At 43.5% G+C, this 25858-nt stretch overlaps 1 protein-coding gene across 1 annotated transcript in view; it reads left to right on the top strand.

Annotated features, from left to right (window-relative positions):
- PRKCA (protein kinase C alpha) overlaps positions 1-25858 on the top strand; it is a 1234993-nt gene that overhangs the window by 736414 nt on the left and 472721 nt on the right. The window contains exon 5 of the mRNA XM_086930938.1: positions 3133-3261. Coding sequence (XP_086787064.1) covers positions 3133-3261 — 129 coding nt within the window. The remainder of the gene's footprint in view (positions 1-3132; positions 3262-25858) is intronic.

Below are 25858 nucleotides of genomic sequence, written 5' to 3'. Positions count from 1 at the left end.
GGGCCGGACTGGCCATAGCGGGTACCGGGCAATCCCCTGGTGCGCCGCACGGGTGAGGCCGTTTTTGTAGCTATGCTGCAAATATGGCCCTGTAACAAAATCAGCAGAAAACCGGCCCTGGCAAAGAGCTCGGCGGCAACCCCAACCCCCCACGGGGGTAGGAGGGGGGAGGGGCGGCTGAGCACTTTGCCAGGGCCGGTTTTGGTTCCCAGTCTGGCCCTGCTCAATAGCCAATACCCTGCTGAAAGGGAAGGCGAAGAATGAGAAAGTAAACCAGGAACTATAGCTTTGCTTCCCTGCCTATTCCATTTGCTGCCTTCATGAACTGTAGCAAGGGCAGTGTGTGGAATCAAAGAGCAACTACTATCACTAACTCCTAGGTCACTTCCATGCAACAAGCTAGGCACGATCCATGTCTGTATAACGTTACTGCTGAACTGCAATGGAGTTGTCGACACCTGAAATTTACAAAATACACAAATACGATCTTGGTCTATAGCACTAAACATCAACACAGATTGTTTAATATGACCAATAACGAGTTTGTTAGTAACATCTAGAAACTGCTAACTACTGGCTGTGACTCGAGGGCAGGATTCAACCGGGTTGCTGCTCCTCAGCAGACACGAACTATAAGGGCACCCTTAGAAGTTCAAGGCAATATTTTGTCACACCAGTAACTTCTCTTTGGGGAACTGCAGGAAATGTAGAGTTCAGTAGGGCTCCCCTTCGAAGACTGGATCAGCTCAGCAGAAGGGTGATACTACATTGTAAATCAGCGTACATTGAAGCGCGCTGCCATTTTGGGGAGCTTGGACATTAAAAAACAGCCTTCACACATGTGCCTTCCCTCCTCGGCATAGCTGGGTTTCACCACTAATTTTGCAAACGTCTCAAGGAGGTGCCTGCAATCACCAAGTTCAGCCTAGCAAATAAAGAGTTACACTACTGTGGCCATCCCTTGGATCCACATACGTGTCAAACCAAAAATGTCCTACAGCTTCTCACTGCATTCATTCTCAGGTAAGGGGCTGTCTTAAACTCTGCTCAGTAGTCTGGGAACCCTGACAGCCACTCATGCATCTGGAATTAAGTCCATCCTAGCAGTAGGTGGTGGAACAGTTGTTAATTCTTCTAAAAAAATAGTAACTTCCTAACCTGTTCAAGATGCAGCATCCTTGCTCTTTTAAAGCGGGGGCATGCTCCGAAAGAGGCAACGTCCGTCTCCAGGGGTGGGACTGTTAAGACATAGATGAGGATGAGGAACATAATGGAGTGAGGATTCCCTGCAAGCATCTTCTTAGAGTTTCACTAGTATAAAAAATGGGCGAATGCTGTCACATTTGCAGACGAGAGGATGTAGCCTTATGGCTAGAGAGGTCGACCTTGAAGCTGGGGAACCGGGTTCGAGTCTCTGCACCGACACTCAACATCCTGTGATTCTGGGCAAATCACTTCATCTCCTCGTGCCTAACAAAAATTAATGTGTCCTTGTGTAACCAAACTGGTGTTCATGTAAAGCGCTCTGATCTCTTCCGGTATAGTTTGCCTATATAAAACTCAACAAATCTTTTAAAAAAAAAGATATATATAAGACCTGTAGGGGTGGCTCCTCCGCTAAGGCGAAGGAGAGTCATCTCACTGCTTTAAAGCAGTGCAATGCAAAAAAAAAAAAGATAACATCTGTTATTATCATTTTCTGTTTTGTATTCTGGTTGGGCCATGTTAGGGCAAGATGGCGCTGCAGTCCTGTGACGTCGGGGAGGAGGAGTGACTGGTGCTGCACCGAAAGTGCACATGACTTTTTGGCTGGCCGTCTCGGATTGGCCAAACAGACATGCTCACTGTGCATGTTCTCCACCCAGGCTGCATTACAGCCTAAGTAGAGAACATGCCCAGGTTCTCATTCCCTGGCTGAGCTCCAAATCACGGTGCTCAGACCAATCAGAACGGTGCTATCAGCAGCGTCGTGATTGGTCAGGGGATTCTGGAAGCCTGGATGCTTCCTGTTCCTGCGAGGAGAGGCAGCAACTGGAGATAGCAGCAGCAACGGTGAACAGCAGGTATGTTTTCTTTTTTGTATTTCCTGAATCCCCCGCCACCATCCCCTATCAGCCGCCACTGCCAAGAAAGCGTATTTCAAGACGGAATCATGTATGCTAATGAAGCTGTTAGCACATATGAGAGCGCATTGAAATACAAGAGTTTACAAAAGGAAATCTTTTTTGTATAGTGCACATCCACCGCTCCTGTATTTCAAGGGGCCACACCATTTTCAAACAATACCAACCTGTACTGATGACCTGGACTTAAATTCATATTCATAAATAACTAAAAGGAGTTACTTAATGTAAAGAAGGGGTTCAAGGAGTAAATATGCTCTTGTGTGTGTTCTGTATTTCATGTCAGTCATTGTGAGCATAGTCGATTACTATATGAAGTCTAGTTTCAATAGTGTAGATCTGGAGTCTCCAACTTTATCTGTAATAAGAGCTACTTATGTTCAATAAAAATCATCCTGAGCTACTAATATTAGCCTTGTAATATCGACCACATCTGACGAGATTTCATTAGTGACCACCCCATGCAAGATTATGAGCAGCGATCACCTCCAGGCTTCAGGCAGAGCTGCCAGCACTAATGTAAGAAAGCGAAATCAATTTGGGGGCCTCTACATGGCCAACACATACCTATAGCTGCCATTTTCTAGACACCAAGGTAAAAATGAGTAATGCCTCCCAATGCCCCTCACTCGAATATCAGCTTTGAATATATTTTGTAAATCCTACCATGTTTCTAATATAATCCGCTTATTAGTTCTGAAAATACACACATTTTCCTCTCAAACACACAATTTTAAATGTTGGTGTACATGTATTAATCCAGCCAAGCAATAACACCTATAGCAGTAGTCTGGGCTGCACACAGGAGAGATACTCACTGGTAGCTGGGGATCTATGAATAGCTCTTGAGCTGCTCGTTGGAGAAGCCTGGTGTAGATCCCAGTTTTCAGCTTTGCTAAAGTTGGTGTGCTAATGTGAAGCATATCTTGCAACCCCAATGATGCGGTCAGGGTGTGAGTTTTCATGTTATGTCCATAACATTCTAATCCAATCCTTTATTTATCCACAGCCTGTGACATGAATGTCCACAAAGTATGCGTTATAAATGTGCCAAGCATGTGTGGAATGGATCACACGGAAAAAAGAGGACGAATGTTTCTCAAGGCAGAGGTTGTAGATGATGTACTGAAGGTCACAGGTAAGACGAGGTTTTTTTCTACTACGTCGCAGTCTTTAGTCACTTTCTCATAAACGGGGTGAGAGCAATAACAAGATGGTTGGGTTCAGTACCGGTGGGCCCCACCTGCAACCACCGGCTCAAATTAAGCATTGATAGGCACACATCATGGTCTCGACAAGGTACACTATAAACGAATTGTTCAGTTTTAAAATCATTTTTATTTGACAGATTTTTACAAAAACTCAAATATGATGTATGTAAATAGAGGAGATGTTCATTCAGTGCTGAAGAAAACTGAACATCATTTTAGTGTGAGAAATCAATCTGTTCATAGGACTCTGTAAGTTGTTTCCATAAGGCCCCTCTCCTTTTTGGAAAAGCGGGCAATATCTCTGATTAATTTGTAATAATGCCCGGGGTGCACTTATAGCCAATAGACTAGCTGTTTTGGTGGTAAAGTAATGTACAGGGTTTATGCCTCGCTCTCCTCAGTGGCACTGGCGCAGTAATGTCCCTTGTTGTTTAATGTGTCCCCTGGTGTGTGTGTTTGATAGGTGCTGCCTTTCACTAAAGCCAACTCCCGCTGTTGATTTTCATAGTTCTGTAGACCTTGTCCAATTAACTAAAATGTCAGGAGTAGTGGTAGTGACATCACACTCCCTTTGACCCTTACAGACATTCCAGGGTTAACACTTGATCTCCTTAGGCTCTCATCATCAGCCTATGTTCAACTGAGGTGCTAGTTGGGTTAAGGGCAAGGGCTTTTGGAACCCTGTTTGCCTATTGTTCCTACCACAGCTTTGATGGCCTGTGAGACGAGCGATAGCAAGGGCAGTGCTGGAGTAGATAAGGGCAAGAGAGGATTAGCTGCTGCTACTCAGCACAAGCTCTATTGCAAGTCTGTGTTTAAATTCAGAGCTCTCTGAAGGCTGTAGACATGTTAACTTGTCCTCTGGGTTTGAGAAGGCTTTAAGACCCCTCCAGTGGATCTCTACAACCAGAAGCAACACAATATCCAGACCACATCAGACTGGATTCAGAGAAGCTGCATGGTTACCCTACCCAGTCAAAGAGCAGTCTTTACATTGTTTCAGGATACAGAAATGTGGGCATTTTCATAGGAATGATTTGTCTTGTTGCAGCTATATGGGGAAGTGAAGTGTGTTAGAGGACTCATTCCATGGCCAAAATATAGACCAGAATCAAAGCGATAAGCTGCAATTTCTGAGGTCCTGTGGGATTTAACCCTAGAGCGCTGTGAGCCAGTCTTTTCTCTTTTTATCTAAACACAAATTGAGCACCCAGGGGCCTGCACATGACAGGAAATCATTGAACCTTTCAGCAGTCCCCTTCCTTGAATCTTGGGTACACACCAGCCTATATGTATTGAGGATGTGTCAACAATCCGAGTCAGAGCTGTTACTCTTCCAAGCTGCACTTAAATCAGTCTGCACTGAGATACATCCACCTTGGCTCTCTACAAATTAGGACTGAACCAGAAGTCTAAGAGCCTGAATTAGATTTTGCCAGCTCTGGGATATGTGAAAAAAATAACAGCTGTCCAGTCCTCCATCATTTTAATGCATAGTCTATGCTCTGAGAGCTAATATCTTACAAAGCATGCATAATAATTAGGACATCAACTGCTTTTTTATGGATGTCTTGCATCCACCAATCTCTAAATCCACCCCAAAGTTTGAATGAAATATAACTCAACTCAACCAGGAAAAAAGTCTCAAATAGTGTCGTGCTGTGAAGTTTTTGCATCAAAATGAGTAAACGGCCTATCCACAAAAACCTGTAAATTTACTCACGTAGATCTATTGGGTAAATATAAGACTTGTTTGGAATTTAACATTAATTCTAGAGGTACTCCTGGGACGCAGGGGAGATTTGTATTGTAGCCCAACTCAGTGGTATCTTAGAAGCATGAAAGACTTGGTGGACCAGTGCAGATTTGAACCTGTGACCATGATTTCAAACATAGATTCCTGTTGTAGATGCATTAGTCCAATGAGACCTAAAACCTACCTGTGCTATCACTGCTGAATATGTTAGCACCTGTCAAATAAATGATTTTAGTAACAAATAATGTATATTTGTAAAGCAAATGTTCATCATGAAGGGTACCTTAGAGTGCTGGAATAACAGATGCTTATAGGTATTTTGTTGTTTTCTATTCCAGCCAAGTAACATAAATGAATACCCTCATATTAGTAAGTTACGCAAATGTATGCGGTGTATGGAAAGCTTACAGTAGACCCTTCATCAGTGTTCTTTGCGTTCCTGCAACATCAGATCTAAATTTTATTCTCAGTGTATGAATTTGTGCTTTTGCTTTCGATACTGTAGACCAATTACCAAAGGGACACCAGTCACTTTTGATCTACTCAGTGAACTGGGATTCATTTTCCTGCATCTTCTTTCCCTTTGAACTCTCCCTTGAAGATGCTGTTTCATTCAAAATGTAAGCTTAGAGAATTTGACCTTCTGTTCTCTTGTGTGGGCGACACCATACTGATGTTCTCTTCTTTCCGACTCCCTGCAAAGGCTGGCTAGTTACAGCATATAAATGTATCATCCAGTATGTTGTGGGTCCTCAGCCTGAGCATGAAAGTGGAATTAAAGAATATTACACTGTACCCTGTATATTGACATACTGTAGAAGTGCAATTTTGTGTCAAACTAATTTCAAACCACTTAATACTTACATTACATTTATGAAACCGAGCTTTTCCTCGCTGTAAAAAAAGTTGGTTATTAGTTGAAAATGATGTCAGCCCTTCTAATGTAGAGTACCCTATTGTAGCAGTTGACTCTCAGAGGGTTGCGGGGCAGAACAATCCAAGGGCTACTCAGCGGAGGTTGTGTGGGTTGTTGCCCAAGTCCACAGACATGCAACAAACAACACCCAATACATCCTGTCCAGACAGTGCTTTATCTTATAAAGAGGACAAGGGTGTTATTATGCACACACTACTTAATACAAAGTTTAAAAAATATATATATATACATTATAGCATTGGGAAATACCAATGGAGATACCCTCCTTAACAGTTCACACCCCTTCTGAACCCTTAACATTATACCAACAATACTCCCCACATATACTAGGCACAATACAATTGGATGTAGTTATCATAGGGCAGACATTTCGGCTTTGTCAGGGTTTCACCATATTAATAAAAGCAGAATTATGACATAATAAACCAATACAACAGCATTAAAATCACTAAGGATGGTAGCATCTTACAATGGTATTTATTAATACCTGTAATGATTCAGTGCAAAGCTCTGTTTTGCTTCTGGTGGCGTGCTCCAGCCTTTGAGTAGTTTCCTCAAACCTCGTGTTCTCTAAATGTTTATATTTCTATAGGAGGCTGCTCTTTGTGCACCTGTTTCTTACACACGCCCTGTTTTATTTCTGGGCGCTGGCACCTCTGTTGTACTGGTCTTCTTCAGCAGCACGTATACATGCCCAAAGGCAGAGTTCCCTCCATGTTTGCACTCCTTTGGTCATGTAACTTCCTAACTACTTGCAGCACACTTGTGTGACAGCAGGCTCGTTCTGGATGTCACACACTTACAGGACCAGTCGACAGAAGATCCAGGAGAACCCTACACCAGAGGGTGTAGGGAGACCAGCACCACTAGCTCTGGAAATACAAATCCTAGTCTCTGGATGCCAACTGAAGTCGAAAAGTCCCGGAGTACACGTCTATAGGAGTCAGGGGTCATCTCTCTTCCAGCTGGGCATTCCTCTGGTGGTGCGTCCTCCAGGTCCAGACTGTTCTCAAAGGTCTTTCCCTTGTTGAAGATGTTTTTATGTAGGGGTGGAAAGTGCTTGAAGCAAGGCAACTCTGCCCCATTCTAGGGTGACACACCATCACTCCACCCTTGGCTCTACACTCTGGCACAACATTTGGGGAATTTCCAAGATCCCACCGTCAAGTGGTCTATTGAACGATCTCCTTTGGCAGCCTAAGTCCTTCCCCTAACTGCCAAAGATTCCTGGTGCCTTCCCTCCAAAACGTCAACGGCCAACCACTCCTCTGACTAGCTGCAGAGTTCTAGCTACCTTCCCTTAGTTTTGTTGAGTTGAGCCTTCCAAGACCAGATGCAGTGTGAAAAGTATTTAGCACGTGCAGATTCTGTTCTCAGCCTAGGATCCGGCCTAATGACTGCCTTATGGCTTTATTGTGTTGGGAGGTCTTTGATCCTCCAGCTAGCCAGCAGAGTAATTAACTTGGCCCAGAAGGATGATTCAGATACCCAAATCTGGGTAGGATCTAAGTCAAAGAAAAACCTTGAAGTGCCATGATGATTTCGATAGGTGAAAATTAATATCAGATCTGTATTTGGTACCATAATATTAGTGCTTCAGCCGAGTTTCTAGACCTAACTATGTTGGTTGGTTCATATTTCACCAATAGTGTATAATACAGTGAAGCACACTCACTTTTCAGTAAACTTTATAGACGTAAGTACTGACACTGTTAATACTTCATTTTAAAAGGCATGTCAAGGTCAGTACCAATCCCTGTAGGGTCCTTTCTGCAACAAACTATCCATTCACCGATACAAGATGATAGTTCAGATGCTCAGCCCATACATGTGCAGACATGTTTACATGCAGCCAGCCCAGAGCCTCTTACCCTAGCTGCACAGCAGAGGACCTTATCTAAAAAGGTGGACACTGGCAGTTGGTACGCCTACTACATTATAACAGAGCTTGCTGTGAGTAAGACTCCGGTAGTGAGATTAAGTCACGGCAGAAGTCCATAACCAGGTAATCCAAACAATGAAAAATCCAGGGATATTAATTAGGACAGAGCACATTTCTTACACGAGCACTCTGCAGGCCTTTGGACCGTTGAAATGAACAAGCTCATCCTTTTGGAACATTCAGAAGGTAGAAAGAGTTTGCAAAGGGCTAACTTGACCAAAGGATTACACATATATAATTGGGTAAAGTTGTGCCCCTTATTCTTATTAATCGATGATGAACATCGGCCTCTATCTGTATTGATAAAAAATGTGCGCAGTTATTGATATGGTATGGAGCATACAACAAAGATGTATCACCTCCCTAACACTATTTGTCCAACATATTGAGGCATTATGGTTGAAAATGTCCAAACTCTAAGTTGATAATTGACTTCAGATGGCTGATACAGAGCATGTGATCAAATTATATTCTGATTACCTATATTCCAAGTATCCTTTCAGATCAAGAGGTGGCTATAAGAAATACCGTGAAGGTTGGGTTGATACATTTAAGCTTAATCTTCTAATCTTGAGAGAACAGACTTTGATATGTGATTTGTCATCTTCTTGAATTTTGTTGTCATAACATTATATATTTGAGCATTATAGACCCTATTTATCTTAATTTGAGTTGCAATACTAATCATGAAAAATAAAGGAACTATGCATGGCTGCTTGATCAAAAATATAATCTTTCAATGCTCAATATAAACTATGATGGGGATAAGTATATACATTATCTATCCTAACTAACCTATTTATGCTATACTTTAACATTTTATTTCACTTAAAATATTTTTTTACTAACCTAGCTTTGTCACTAGAACAAAAAAGAGATACCTAGTGTGAAGCAAACTGGTATGCTTCATAAATAAAGTCAGCTTACCAAGAACAGAATATAAATACTAAAAATAAGTGTCATCATCTCATCAAATAACATTTCTAATTGATGTGATGGTGCCTGCTTCCAACTTTGAAATATCTAAAAACAGTATGCTTCATGCACCCAAAGGATTTCATTTCAGGTTTCACTTCCTTAAATGTTTTTACGTTTTTCTGTAATAGTTTGCAGATAGTTTGGTGCAAGAGTAAATGAAACTACACCTCTCCAAAACAATTTTATAACATCTCACTCACATGATTAAACTGTTTAATCAGGCAGTCTTCTACAACTCTGTATCATAACAATAATTTCCCATTACAGATGCTATTTTTAAGTCTGTTACTATTACAAATGCATATATTTCCTAGAAAATATTGCATGTGAAATGATTTTCTTTCAATGTTTTTATTTCTTATTCTAAATATTATGAAGGATGTTTAGAATGCAGGTACTCACTCTGGGAAAAAAAGAGCTTACTTCAGTTTCTTACATGAGTGAATCAGTCTACCGTCATAGGATGCCAAATGACCTGTAAACCTTTTGGGAATACCCTTATTATTATATGATCTTGCCACTACCCAGGTTTTTGAGCAAGTTACATAAACAGTTCATAGATACTGATCCAATTACTACCATACTTCACTCAAAATTTATGAACAGCTTTGAATGCCAATAAATACCAAGATTTAGCAGACACTCATTTCACAATTTGCTGTGATACAAAGGCTAGTTGGGGAGTTGAGAGCCGAGTGTGGAGTATCCCAGGTAGGTGAACAGCCTCCCTTGGTTTTACTCTGTCTTCTTCCTCAGCTGTGCTCTGTAATAGTGGTGAAAGCATGCTTCCTTAAGCATCTCAGTGAGCCATCTTTTTAGTTAAAACTTTGTATAGCCAATCGTTTTTAAACCATGCCAAAAAATAATTCTATTGCCAATTTATCAGCCTTAATGAGGAAAACTTTAGAAGGTTACACTAAAGAAGGGTGAAAGGGGCTGACAAAAAAAAGTGCATCATGTGATTATGGTAAATATAAGGCTCGTCTTGAAATTCTTAGGGCCAAGGGGAAAATTGGCTTTATGGTTGGTGGCTGGGTTAATGAATTAGAAGAAGCTGAGTAGATAGGCAGGTGTTTTACCCCCAGAACAGAGGGCAGCCCACAACCCAGTCACGATACGGAGTCAAAACTCCCTCTGGACATGGCAGATCAAGAGAGAGAAGGGATGTGAAAGTTGAAGAAATTGATGTACATAGACAGCATTCATTCCCCTTCTTCTCCCACTCCTCTCCCTGTGAGCACCATGAATACCGTAAACTATTGACCGTATCACTCTGCCAGTAAGAGCCCATACCCCTATGCATATGTACAGCCAGTTTAGGCACCATGGCCCTTTTTCACCCATTGGAATCCCCGGCTTCTCTCCTGCGCGTATCTTAAACCCTCTCTCATGCATAGACCATGAAACCCTCTCCCTCTGCGCGACCCTACTGTGAAAGGCAACTCTCCTACTTGACTCGCACAAAACCCCCCCCCATTCCTTCTTGAAGAGGCCTCCTTCGCCTTAGCTGACGTAGCCCTCCCCAGCTGCACCTGACTGCCCCCGCTCTCTCTTGTACGGGTCATGAGATCTCTCTCTCTCTCTCTCTCTGTGCGACTCTGACTCTGCGCGCACCCTGACCCCCTCCTTCTCCTCACATGGGCAAGTCATAAACCTTCTTCTTCTGCAAGGCCCTGTCCTTGAGAGTCACGGCCGCGCCTGACCAACACCTCCTTTCCTCCCATGAATACCCCTCTGTTGACGAGCCTTCCCTCCGCGCTCGATTGTCCACGCAGCATGAATACCTCTCCTTTGATGACCCCTTCCCCCGAGTCCGGCTGACCACACGTGTGCAAGGCCATCGCCTAAGCCAGGAGATACCATTTACTGCCCTTATTGTATGAAGTCACTCCTCTTCAAAGGACCCACTATTGATCCTAGCCACCCCACCCCCTGGGCTATGATCAGGCGCACACATCCTAAACAGTTGACGGAACACTCAGCTGCGTGATTGCCCTCCCCTCTTATCAGCAGGTCAAAGGGTCCCTATTGTGAACACATGTGGGGTAGGATTGACACGAGGATTATAGGGTTATCTTTCCTTCGCTTCACAATGCTGTGACTGTAATGCCAAATGTTTTGTAAGGTATAAAAGCAAGAGTCTCAGCTCACTTGTTAGAGCACCTCCCGAAAGACACGGTGTTTCGTGTCCGAAATGACTGGCTCTCCTCATGAGAAATAAACTCTGTTCTTGATTCCTGTTTCCAGCGCCCGTCTCTTTATTTGGTAATTATTCAACATGGGAACTAAGAGGCGGTTTGCGCCAGCGGCCTGGGCATCGATAGGATTATGGGCTCGTTTTCAACAATTGGCGTCCCAACGCGGGGTCCATCAGTGACATAGGGTCCGATAAGAGAGATCCAGACGAAGAAGTGAACATCTAAATGATCGGGGTATGCCTGCCTTGAGAGGGCCCTCGCCCGGCTGCCGATCGACAGAACTTCACCAATTCTGAACGGACCTCCCTTGAGTGACCTATTGCCCTGACTGGAATCCCACAGGAATGCTACAATGGAGTAAGAGAACGATCGGGCGCTGGAGGAGGAAGTCAAAGAACTGTCCGTATGGTCCGGTCCGGGTAAGATTAAGTAGGGCGTTCTTACGCCTGATTGGTAGGGTGGTTCTATCCACCTGATTGATTGATTGATTGTATTGAAAATCGGTATTTGTATGCCGACATTGTTGGTATTGGTTCATTTAGCTTTGAAGGCTACTTGACATATTGGTTCTCTTCTGAGAACGAGACATTCTCTGTTTGCAAACAGCGGCGAATAGGAACGTTGTCCCTCTTTGCAGATAGAGAAGGGTAGGTAATGCAGACTTTTGTCCCCGGTATTAATCCGTCATGCCTACTTTTCTCCCCACTGATTGTTTGAAGTCGATTAATAATCGATTGTTGTCCTTTGAGATCTTCCCTGTCTACAAACTGAGACGAGTAGAAATATTCTGTCTTCCTTTTTGGATAGCGAAGGGCAGGTAATGCAGACATTTGTCCCCGTTGTAATCCGTCATGCCTGTTTTTCTCCCCACTGATTGGTTGGTTGCCTGGACATTGTTGTTCCAGGAATTGTTTTGTTTGAGGTATTTTCTGCCTGCAAACAACGTGGAGTAGAAATATTCTATCTAGTCTTTGCAAGTAGTAAAGGGTAGGTTATGCCCCTTTGTGAATTCGTCAGTCCTACCCACTCCCCACTGTTTGGGGGGTAGCTCGCATGGTCCGCCCAGGAGACTACCCTTATGGAGGACATATGCTCCCCGCTCATGGGCCATTTAGTGGAAGTAGACCATCTGGTCCGTCCAGGAGGCTACCCTAGTAAATGGAAGTACATCGCTCGGTCTGTCCAGAATGATACCCTAATGAAGGAATATATGTTCCCCTTTTGATCGATAATCTCGTTCCACCCCGGACCATTTATTGGAGGGAACTCGTCTGGTCCGTCCAGAGGTACCCCCTAGTGAAAAGGACACATAAAAAATATGAAGTGATCACCGTTCCCTACTAACAGAAAGCTTTAGCTCGAAACACGCTAAGGAAGAAAAAGAAAAAGAAAAAGAAATCAGGCTAAGTCAGTAACCCCCTGATGAGCTTTTGACTTCACTAAAAATAAGAAACATTAGAAATAGTGCGTAATAAGAAATATGAAATGGCGAAAAGTTTGACAGCAAAAAATAGCCACGAGGTAGCTAGGCTCTACTGCCTATTCCTGCTCCCAACATGTCTGCCTCATTGCCCGCCACGCCCAAATAACGGTCACATGAGATAGAAACAATTCAATAGGTACCTACCCCCATTCCGGAAGCTCCCGAAGTGCAACAGGTCCGCGGTTACGCCCATCCGGAAGGCGAGGCCTCGAGGCACGAGGGGCCCGCCTGGCCACGGTCAGGAGGAGATGATGTTGGGCAGGCGGTCTAGAGAATGGCCAGGACCTCTCCATCTCTTCTCTTCTGCTGCCCTGCAGGCCACGGGGGGAGGGAGCTGTCTTGCCTCAGCCGCCGACCACTCCCCACCCCCTCTCTTGCCTGATCTGGCCATCAACGAGGACCGGAGCCAAGGCGAGGTCGGACAACCCTGGAAGTTGCAGATAGTCCCGCCACATGATCTCGCCTGACAGTCCCAGGTGGTCCCGTCACATGCCCTCGCCTGCATAGTTACAGGTAGTCCCGCCACATGTCGACGCCTGGACAGTTCCAGGTAGTCCCGCCACATGTCAAGAGAAAAGGGGGGGGATGTCTTGCCGCAGCCACCGACCCCCCCCCCCCCATCTTCAATGGCTGGCACGGCCAATATCGAAGCGACGGAGCCGAGGAACGGCGCGGGGTCGCTGGAAGGGGGAGGTGACGCGAACGAGCCTCCCCCACCTCCCTCCAGGTGGAGGCTTCCAGCGACACCCCAATGCTCTTACTTAAAGAGGGTCAACATCAAAAAGCGGTCTTCTGCCCTGGACGGGCACACGCCCCATGTCTGTTCTTCTCCTCAACCTTGAAGATTCTATAAGAGCCGGGGGGCACCCCGATCCCTCCGCATGGGCGCCCCCGTCCCCCTCACTGGGAACCGCGACATCGACGCACTCCTGCCAGCGCCAGCTTCAGTTTGGAAATGGCTAAGGTGCAGCCACGGCACAGACTTGTTCAGTTCCGGAGGAACACCAGACTGACCCGGTAGGAAAATTGTTGCCGCCCTCCCCACTCTTTGACTATCGTTAGACTGTTACCACATGATTCAAAACTTTTTGAACTTCCAACGGAAGGCCCCGGTCCAACCACGAATCATTGGAGACATTCTGACTGTGCTGGAACTCGCCTGACCCCACCCAAAAATGGCGCCGACACAAAATGAAACGTTTTGAATAAACTTTGTTGCACCCTGATTGCGCAGCTTTTTATCCCGAGATATATATACAGTTTTTGGATAATGAAAGTAGATATGAAGGTTATTGAGTATGTGCTTGGACAATGAACTGACTTAGGGTGGGTACTGATTATAATTTGGAAAATGAATTGGTGTAATTTAGGTAACGAATGAACTTGGATAATGAATTTATGAATTTATTAAAGATGAATTACTGACATGCATCATGCTTGCTCTGTAGGGAAGTTTAATGCGATTTTATTGCACTGCTGCACTTTATGCAATGAACTGCCACCAATTTCGTTCTTCTTATGTACAGTTTCAATCCGCTTTGTAGCCGGCCCACCGAGTTGCAGGCCTGTATTTGTACATCAACACTTTTTATTAAAAGTATTTTGAAAAAGAAAGCATGGTTGTAGCAGTTGCATTAATGAGTTTTGGATGTCTTACTACTGTGAGCGAAGAATAAGTATGATGAAAGATGTAGATCAAAAGGGATCAGATATTTAGCAGCTACATTGTGTGTCACAGGCAGCCAGAAAAGCGTTTTGGACACCCTTAAAACGACACCACGGAAATGCCACCTGACCGCCACCTTTGCACCCGACGAAGAGGGTTGCGACCAAGTAACTCATGTAGATACGCAGATCGTCAATGATTATCTATCTGACATTACTGGTCCCTCTGGGCTTAAACGCCGAGATGGTAAAGAAAGGCGGTACGTGGAGATAGGTCGAGTAAGTGGTAAGTAAAGGCATTTTCGGACTACTGCATGCTGATGTACTTTGAATGCTGTCCCCCACCCCTTCTTCTTCCTCCCTTCTGCAGGTCACGTCAGAACGTCGGCTGAAGTGTGGGAGAGCGACGGTCGAACCACCGACGAAAAGGGAAAGAGGGAATAAGTGTATAGTCCTCATAACGATAAGTTTCAAAAAGACGTAGGCTTAAACATGACTGTTCCTCCTTAGAACATAGCGACTGAGAGGATGGACTGACATAGAAACTGGACAGGTACTGAATGACGAAAAATTGACTAGAAATGACGTGTTAAATAATGTAACTGGACGTTTGACTGGGTAGGGAAAGGACAAAGCAAAATATACGGGTAAGGGTTGCCACGGCACCACCCGTCTAGGAAGTTAGAAATGTTGCTGATGTTCAAAATGCACTGCCCCCCTTTCTCACACTCTTATAGATATAGCCAAGCTGCCCGACTGTTCTCCCGATCAATACTTGCCGTTGCCTCAGCCTGGAGAACTTCCCACCAAAGGAAGGAACTGAAAATGGTTTAAGATCCAACCATGGGTAACTAGCACGACCAGGTTAATTTCTGATCGACCAACCGAGGTGTGAGTATTGGCAATTGGGAACGCTCGCAGACATGACAAGCGAGAGGAAAAAGGGGGGAAGGGTAGAAAGAGCTAAGCACGTAGATAAATAGGATAGTAAAGATACGTAGGATATATATATAAACAGATCTTGTAGGCTAACAACTGTTTCCTGTCTTGTCATGAATGTCTTATATATGTGTAATACACGTGCCGTCTTCCCTGTCTGAGTTTGTGTGTGTGTAATGTACGGATTTATGTCTTCCCTCTGTCTGTATCTGCGTGTCACCTGACCTTTTCTGTCCCGTGTTGTGAGCGCGCTAAATGACCTATTTTCGTACACGTCTCTCTCTCTCTCTCTCTCTCTCTCTCTCTCTCTCTCTCTCCACCCCCTTATCTCTCTCTCTACATGTCATACGTGTACCGAATGGCTCGTTTAGATTGCGGACGACTCTCGCTCTCTATGAGAGTCTCCCCATTTTCTCTCCTTCTTTTTTGTAAAATTGTGCCCCACCGGCACCAGTCTGATTTGATACATATTGAACGCGAAGGTGTTCAGCGAAATTGACCGAAACTAAAATTGATTGAATCTCGCCATATTACTGCCTCTCCTTTCTGTAAAATGAATGAACTTGAATTGGCTGAGAAGGAAAGGACAGGTAAGACGACTAAAGTCCCCCAAATCTGGCCAGTTATAGGGGAACTGTATGTCAATGGCGCCTTGTGTCTGTTCTTCAGAGACGAACGCCAACGTCTAGATTGACCCCCAATGCCCAGATTGCCCCATCCCCCTTTTGCACCCAAGCGCGAGCGCCCGAAGCATCCCCGCCCCATTTTTGATAGACCCCAGTTGCTGTCCCGAAAATAAACATGATGACCATGAGTAACTGTTGACCCTCGAGAAAACCTTGTTTTGCCTGACTCTCGATAATGGCACCCCCGCCCTGTTTGAAAAGGTTAGCCAGTCCTGAAGGGAAATGCTCCGTAATGTTGAATATGATGTAACGCACAGTTGATGGGAATATTATTTATCCTCACTTGAGTTATAAATATGCTGACACATGTACTGCTTGGTAACGGATCTCTGACTGTGACCAATGAGCGTATCTCCCAAATGCGTAGAATTGAGGGAGGAATTCACATGCGTAGATATCTTCTTTTGCCATTTCTCTAAAACCTTGTCTTGTACCTATTCAAAGATTCACGATCACCGAAGGAGGTGGGTCAGATGTGACGTACAGCCTGACTGCGGATCTTGGGACTCGTGTGACCTCGACCAAAGGTGGAGCCGCAGAGCAACAGGATACGGGACGAGACCGCAATTTCAACGTGGAAAATGAAAAATGATGGGCCGCCTTGAAGCCCTCCGTCTGCTAACCCACGTGTGCCTGGAGTCTCCATCCCCCTTCTTTGGGCCCGATTGATGGGCCTGCCTGCTTGTTATCCTTTGCCCCCTTGGTCCCTTTTGTGTGTCCCAGGAACTCTGACCCAACTCCGCCCTCTTACCTATCGACTATTTGAACAACACTCACCCTCTTTTCCACGTGACTTTTTGCCAAGGGAAAGAACAGCATTCCGCTGGGAATAGGGTGCTGCCATAGAACTATGGGTGCCGAGCATAAGGCGCCACCAACCGGATTGTTTAGGGAACAGGACTGTGGTCTAACAGCAGAGGACTGACCGCACCCTGCAACGCGTAAGGATAGAACCGAGCTGGACCTATAGCTCCACCGCCGGTGCTCAACAGCGCCAACGAAAGTACACGGACTAGAGCCTACCAGTGATGGCTCACTGATAAAAAGACACTGGGACGAAGAGATCTTGCATATTGAACTGAATTCCGCTCTCAACTACCTGGTTAAAACTGTTCATTGGTCACATTTTTAAGTTAGAAAAGATTTATGCTATGTAGTGTGTTTAATTGTGAGGAACATAACGAAAATGCAATTTCCTATGTGCTGCATTCTGCCCATCACCTCAACTGTCTATGATTATACGCCAACTGTTAGTATCGACAAAATGCTAATTCATCGACGATGCCTGACTACCTGTAAACCCATCAATTGCAAAAATGATTGCTGTTATGTAAAAAGGGGCGACTGTGAAAGTTGAAGAAATTGATGTACATAGACAGCATTCATTCCCCTTCTTCTCCCACTCCTCTCCCTGTGAGCACCATGAATACCGTAAACTATTGACCGTATCACTCTGCCAGTAAGAGCCCATACCCCTATGCATATGTACAGCCAGTTTAGGCACCATGGCCCTTTTTCACCCATTGGAATCCCCGGCTTCTCTCCTGCGCGTATCTTAAACCCTCTCTCATGCATAGACCATGAAACCCTCTCCCTCTGCGCGACCCTACTGTGAAAGGCAACTCTCCTACTTGACTCGCACAAAACCCCCCCCCCCATTCCTTCTTGAAGAGGCATCCTTCGCCTTAGCTGACGTAGCCCTCCCCAGCTGCACCTGACTGCCCCCGCTCTCTCTTGTACGGGTCATGAGATCTCTCTCTCTCTCTCTGTGCGACTCTGACTCTGCGCGCACCCTGACCCCCTCCTTCTCCTCACATGGGCAAGTCATAAACCTTCTTCTTCTGCAAGGCCCTGTCCTTGAGAGTCACGGCCGCGCCTGACCAACACCTCCTTTCCTCCCATGAATACCCCTCTGTTGACGAGCCTTCCCTCCGCGCTCGATTGTCCACGCAGCATGAATACCTCTCCTTTGATGACCCCTTCCCCCGAGTCCGGCTGACCACACGTGTGCAAGGCCATCGCCTAAGCCAGGAGATACCATTTACTGCCCTTATTGTATGAAGTCACTCCTCTTCAAAGGACCCACTATTGATCCTAGCCACCCCACCCCCTGGGCTATGATCAGGCGCACACATCCTAAACAGTTGACGGAACACTCAGCTGCGTGATTGCCCTCCCCTCTTATCAGCAGGTCAAAGGGTCCCTATTGTGAACACATGTGGGGTAGGATTGACACGAGGATTATAGGGTTATCTTTCCTTCGCTTCACAATGCTGTGACTGTAATGCCAAATGTTTTGTAAGATATAAAAGCAAGAGTCTCAGCTCACTTGTTAGAGCACCTCCCGAAAGACACGGTGTTTCGTGTCCGAAATGACTGGCTCTCCTCATGAGAAATAAACTCTGTTCTTGATTCCTGTTTCCAGCGCCCGTCTCTTTATTTGGTAATTATTCAACATGGGAACTAAGAGGCGGTTTGCGCCAGCGGCCTGGGCATCGATAGGATTATGGGCTCGTTTTCAACAGGGAGACGTTGACATACAACTGTGATATACCAGAGGCTAACTTCAAACTGGGATATGAGGTGGAAGATATTGGAGGTCTGCACCACTTAACCCGAACCTTGAGTAATGGCATGGATTTGGAGGAGCGGGACAGCAGGGCAGCAGCAGGGGGGACTTAGTTTCTGATATGTATAAGCCGTTTGGGCCCGGGCCTGCTGTGGCAGTATCCAGTTCTATCAGTATAATAAATGGGAAGTTTGTTACAGTGTTTCTTCCTTTAACTGTTACAGCCTCCGCCTTTAGTCAGCCAAATTCATGTTTGTGGAGACATTGTTTCTCCTGTTTAGTATGGTAAATCAGGTTGCCCCGAATGTAAAGTCAGCTACATACCCTTCGGAGGCAGAAAGAGGGACAAGTGATGCTGAGCGTGCCCCCTCCAGCCACCTGCAAAGCATCCAGAAGATGCCTCCAATCTTGTAGAGCCGGGCAACATGGCTTATGGGAAGAATGGGGCTGATACGCAAATAGAATCTTCATTGTTAACAATCCTGGCTGAAATTCAGGCAGTTAAGACATATCAAAATTCACTTGCTCAAACCCTTACTTGCAGAAATGGAGAAGGTTTTTGAAAGATGAGTGGAACAAATGGAGGCAATGTCAAAAATGATTTCAGATCTTGAAGACACTCAAACTGAAATGCACAAAACAAACTATTCTCAAAAAAGAACATAACACTGTCAATCAGTGGCTGGGGGAGTACGAAAACCATGCAAGAACATCTAATATCAGATTCATGGGGATACCAGAGTGGAAGAAAGCAAAGACCACTACTGCTATTGAATGTATGGATGATTGAATTTGTACTCACATACAGCAAGGATTTACAGATGAACTAACAAAAACTTATGTCCATCGAACTCCCTTTTTGTAATATGGTGCAGGTCCTCATAGAATTGCTGGTGAATTTTGGGGATCATTGAATCCACAAGAGGGTACTTAATAGTGGGATCAAGCAATGAGGGGTTAAAATCAGAGATGGTTTCATGTACAGGTCGTTCCAGATATGTCGTTTGAGACCGCTAAAAGACGGAAGGAGTTCAGGCAGGCGATCTCTGCTTTTCAAGCCCCAGGGGGTAAAGCCAGGCTTCTGCATCCCTGCTAGATTGAAAGCTCTGCATGAAAATATATTTTTTTAAATGTTGCAGGTCCTCCGTCCACAGTGCTCCTAGCACAAAAGTCTATATTCTGAAGCACTTTATCACAATGGGTGGGAGTGAAATGTGCAATTTCACTTAACCCAGAGCATATAAAACTCATTTTATAGGGGGCCTCCTTATAAATATCTGACCCCCACCCATGGGACATCTAGATGAGACCCTGGGGTACATAATATGCCAAAACATTGTAGTTTAATATTGTCTAAGTGCCCCAAACACCAAAACAGAGGTTGGACACAATTTGCATTTTAAAACCAGTTCTGCAACACAGAGCTGCCTTTAAACTGACTTCAGGCTCCATCTGTGCACACATGCCACCGGAGAAAAGGTTGCTGACCTCTAAACTTCCCTGCCCTATTATGTACTAGGGCCTTATATGGGAGGTCATGCCAATCACAGGGATACCTTAAACCATAATGTACCCTAGTGTAGGAGTTTTCAATGTATTCAAAGTGTCTCTTTCAGCAAAGTATTGGCCCTGGGCTTGGTTAGGCAGAGCCCTGGGTCAGTCAGAGTCCGTTACCACCAGTACCAGTCAGCAAAAAGTTGTAGGGTGCCCAGGGCACAGGATGACTTTGCAACAGCATCTTATTCAGAGAATGATAAGGGCGTTTTCAAAACATGCCAAAAATACCGAAGTCCTTCTCCCTAAAGAGACCGACCTAATGAGATATACGGAATGATGTCGAATATAACTGATGCAATCGGTTCAACAGACACCATTCTACAGCAGTCCAAAGTATCCCTGGCAGTGCCTTGCTTTATTCGAGTTTCGTTGGTAAAGCATTTCCTCTTAATTTTTTTTTGCTGGGTCAACAAACGTGCAGATCAAGCGAGGCCTGCCATATTTGTAAGATTGGACTCCCAATGGTTACATGCCATTTATGATCTAGTTACAATTCCAACAGCACTCGGAAGCACACTGTTATGTATGATCATTTGAGAACTAATGTACTACCTTTCAGCCATTCACAAGGATATCCTCGACTACTCCTAAGAATCATTGTAAGGTGTAAATTCTCGCAGAGATATGCTGAACCACTCTTGGGAATCCTTGACGGGCATAGATTCTCTCAAATATCACCTGGACTTCTTCATGGAAGACACTACAGGTGTAGATTCAGGCACTTCTTTAACTATTTTTACATGTAGAAATGTAACAGGCACACATTTGCCCATTCAGAAGCGTGATGCCAAAGTGCATTGGTGCTGGCCCAATGGAAACCGCTTCCCCACCCTTATACATTTTTGATGTATGCTCTCCAATTCTACTATGAAAACAAATTCTCCTGTGCTTTAAAACACAGCAATCTTTGATAGACTCTCTCAAGAATGTCCACATTTCTGCACCTGCTACTAGATTTTTGAACCTGTGGATCAGAATTTTTATTTTTCCTTTGCAAAATAATTCTTGGGGATTATTTAACCCCATAGCTTTGTCAATGAGTCCCTCATTATATTTTAAATTGTTTGATTTGCACCTCGTCAAATGCCTAATCATAATGCAAAAGCCTGTTAGTGTTTGGCCTGGATTGGACAATCACAATATGGGACTTTCCTTAAAAAATAGTTAAAAATAGCTACACTACCATTGTATCAATTAAAACATGGTGTACTTCATCCATTTTTACACTTCAAACCATTATGTTTTTGTGTGTGCTTTCCATAGTGAAATGGCAGCACACCTCTCTACATATTGTATCAATTATTTGGAGCTCTCCAGCCCATTACATGGAGAAAATATATGAATGTGTCTATGGGATGTAATGCTTAATCTGATTTACAAGTCTTTTTAGTGTTTGCCACTTATGCAGTAATATGGAAAATGTACCTCCTGTCCAGTGCTTAATTTGTAAAAAAAAGTTAAGTGCCTGGGCCCTTCTCAGGAGGCCACTGCAGCATGAACCACGCATACCCTGCCAGCGCTACCAATGACAATACCTCCATAACACATAAGCATTGCACACCTACAAGTGCTGGGCCGAACCGTGAACCCTGTGCTGCATCATTCTTTGCCATTGATTATTAATAGTATAATTGGCATCACTTCCTGCCTGTAGACTGCTAGCTAATGTGCTTGATTCCTTGCTTCTGTAGGGTAGAAGATTTAGCACTCCATACTATTTACTTCAAGGTCAGGTATTCTCTTTCTTGTTTTTTTTTCTTGAATTCACAATGGTTAAAAAGGATGCAGAATTTCTGAAAGGTTCTTGAGTGAGGCTTGAATGTATCCTGTGAGTGGTTCCAGCAGCTAGATGGAATGGGGTTCCTTTCGTCCTCTCCCACTATGAAAATTTTCCACTACGAAATGTATAATGGTGCGCAGGAATGTAGTGTGTTTCACTGAGCATATGTAGAATGGAAACAATAAATTTGATGTACGTGTGTGGATGGCCCAGCTTGCATGTACTAACCATATCCTAAGAATTTGCGTTTGGGGAACATATTTGGCAGTCTTTACGTTTCTGTCAGCTAGTTAAAGCATTTTAAAACTAGCTGCAACATATTTGGCCCTGAACTATTTCAACTAATATCAACATTTGACATTGTCGACCCTAGGCTTTCATTCACCCAGCCAAAGCTGGACCATTTTGAGCCAGCATTGATCTACCACACATCCTGTACAGTTGACATGTTCTCCTTCATACTCCGTGCATCCGTCAATACATTTGTATGCAAGTGATACCTTACCCTTCTTTTAGATAGAGCTGAGAACATTGTGATAGCCAACAAAACCTCTATGTGCATCAACTTTTTAAAAATGTACACGGCTAAGTTCTTATTGAAGACTGTCATTGACTGGGAGAACCTGTGAAGTCCTGTCTTAATAATGGATTCAATTTAGCCTTATTTCTGTAAATACAAACTTTGTTTCAAGAGTGAAATCTTTCTATGGTTTCTGATGCAAACCTATGAGTGAGCTCAGGTTTATTAGTATTGGCTAAAGACAACTGTATCTACCTGTAGGCAGACCTTTTGTGTCCAGTGCAAAAACATACACTTTGAGGGTGCTTTGGTTTAGGCCCTTGCTCCTGATTGGATGGCTGCGTTGTTTCGTTCATTTGTCTGGTCTTGACTTGATTTTCCTTTATATTCTTTTGTTTGTCGTGCCTAGGAGCATTTCGGTCTCACAATGTTCTGAGCGATTTTTGGCTTTCCTATACATACTTAATAGCACTCTTTTTAAGTCTGACTTCTGAGACACATTTAGCTGTCGTGCTGGACTACTGTTTTCTAATCAAATTAATGCATAATATGTATAACTAGAGTGGCTTTTGGTCAGCGGGTTTCATCTATTGGTCTGTTCAATTATCATTCACATGTTGCATGCTTCCACCCACCACAGCATATAGCATTTTTCAATGGGTTAGCCCACTTTGCCCTTTGAGAGAAGGAACGAAACAAACCCTGGGCATTTTGTTTGTACACTGGAAAGTATTTCCTCTCTTTTCAGTGACACATCTGGTTCATTTATTTTAGAATTTTGTATATAAGTTTTAAATGTTTGTTACTTGTACCTCGGGTTCCCAGTTAGATTATTTATTGTTATTTGCCTCCTTTTTAAAGTAACTGTTATAAATTGTTTACATGACATAATTTTGTAGCAGCCTGCCATTCCAGTGCTTGATTAAATGATATTTTATTCTGATTACCTTTATAAATAATAATAAAATGCGTGACACAATTACAAGGCTTATTATTTAAAAAATATCACTAGCAAAATAGCCACAGCAGAGAACTTTTAAAAAAATTACATTGTAAGATTATAGCAGCCCCATTTAGGTGGCTGCAAGTTTTATTTTTTATTTTTCTTTAGATATATGCTTGGAATTATTTAAAACAAATGTCATCAGCCTGACCTGAAGGCTTTGCCAGTGCTTGCTTTTATTTAGTTTCATGGGAGTGCTTGCATGTCTTAGTTCTCTCACTCACTGTTTGATGTTCAGGACTGTGTTCATGATGCGTAATGTATGTTGGGGGAAGAACCTCTCTTTTATTAAGTATAAGGTGTGTTATTATTCACCACTACACTGAGATGCACTGCCGAAGCAGTTCTGTCATTAAATAGATTCTTCAAGGGTGGAAGACCATTATTAATTCATACTATTATGCATTGCACCTCTCATGAGTTGTTTTGTATATTGAGAACCATTTAACTTTAAAAAAGGAAACAGTTTAAAAAATAAAACCGGTTTTTCTCTGTATAGCCACTTTTTGATCCATCTAGATTCCTTTTATTTTGGTTTCTTAACTAAGGGATGCTGTTGCCAAAGAACAGTCATAAATGCAAGTTTGGTCTGGAAACTTTCAGAAAATAATGGTTCCATTTCCTAGTAATTTTTTATCTAAAGTTTAGTACCGTCCCTTTGTATCACACATTTATTCACCTTTGCCTTCTGGTTTTTAAATAACTGCAAACTCTACATACTTATCCCTGTCATATAATGCCTCCAAGCACTTCCAAAAAGTCCAAACCTCCCAGTTAGCCAAATAAAGAGATTATGCTTATAAATCTATTAGCTGCAAATTATTCTTCATCATAAAGTTGTTGATATGATAAGGATGACACTTTCCATGCTGTTGTATTTGTTGTTATGTCGTTTTAGCCCATGAAATAACCTCTTTCCATTCATTGGTGATCTGGTTAGTGCAGGCCTCCATGACTGAGTCCGGTCTTTGTTAATAAAACAGATTCCTGTGCAATCTACAAAATCTCAAAATAAACACTCTGGAAAACTTGCCAAAAGAAAGGAGGCCCAACTTTTTTTTAAAGCGTTGATGCCCTGATAAGCCAAACAAATTAATTTTGGGATTGGGCATCATATATTTTCATTTCACCTATGTAACCCCAGTGTGGGTCTTCTGTACATGGCCCTACTGTACATGTTGTCGTTAAGCTTGATGTTGGACTGCCGAACCAATAGCAAAGCCATATGTCTGGCCATACATGCCTGACTAAGAGGGATCTACCTTTGTTGGGTTTCCTTGGAGGTTCATGAAAGGAAAAGGAGCCACGGAAGTCCTTTCAGTGTCTGGAAGCCACGTCACTGCCTCTGTCATCATTATCTCAGAGTTGAAGCAGTCCGTGTCATTTCTGGTGGAAGAAAGAGATGGTCAGCAGCACTGGTCAGCAGCACTTTGGTTCCAAGATCACCTTGCATCCAAATGATGGTCCTGATTTGGAATCAGCAAGGCAAAATCACCAGTTTATTGGTGGCTATTTCAATTACATCATGTTAATATTCCCAGTCTCAAGGTTAGTTTGAGCCATATTTGACAGCCCCTTGGCTGGCACTGCTACGAATTGTTAGCTCTCCATTCTTCAGCCTATAAACATTACATTTTTTTTGCACAGTTATGAAGTGGTGCAGTATATGTTCAGATGCATAACAATTGAGAGTTATATCAAATCTCCAAATTCAAACAAATGTCCTATACGCCAATAAAACACATGGCCGTTTTTTAGGTCGAGCTTTGGCAGTGCATGTGCTGCTCTTCCAGACATGCTGTATTCGAGTATAGACTTAAAGCCCAGGCCACTCTCCACCCATATTTTTCATTGGATTGTGTCATTGTCCTCTGTAAATGTTGGCTTCTGATTCAGTAATCGGCTTGTTAGTCCCTCCTCAGTACAGCCTTATCTTCATTTGTAACCTCCCAGGAGGGCTGGCCCTCTTACTTCTGTTACACAATATGTCTCATTTAGTCTGTTAGCACTATTTTCTTAAATGAGTTTCTTCTACTTCGGGCACTACATGCGTTCCTACTGCAGGCACAACATGCTTTCCTGCAACATTCTGCGCGCCATGCGTGCTTTCACTTTCCATGCGGCCCAGGACAATGGCAGCCAGTTTTTTGAAATTAAATATGTCTCGCATTTACAAGAGTTAGAGCTAATGGCATTGTAAATGACAATGCCTTTTAATTATGTGTTAATAATCAAATGAGATACATAAAAGGTACTGTCATTTACAATGCCAATGATTTAAACTCTCGCAAATGTGAGACCTATTGCATTGCAAATGCTTATTTCTGTCTGCAGTTGATGCATGAACCCTTTCCTATTGTTTACATTAGCACCTGAGTAGGAATTTATGTAGGGCAAAATCAGCCAATAGTAACATTTCACTGTGAATAATTACTTGAATTTTGAGGGTGATTTTGTTGACTTTAGAGTCTTACTCCGGCCAACAAAGTCTTAAATAACATTACTGATTTT

This window comes from Lissotriton vulgaris, chromosome 7 (assembly GCF_964263255.1).
Source record: "Lissotriton vulgaris chromosome 7, aLisVul1.2, whole genome shotgun sequence".
Lineage (NCBI taxonomy): Eukaryota > Metazoa > Chordata > Amphibia > Caudata > Salamandridae > Lissotriton > Lissotriton vulgaris.
This window is presented reverse-complemented; position numbering and strand designations above follow the sequence as displayed.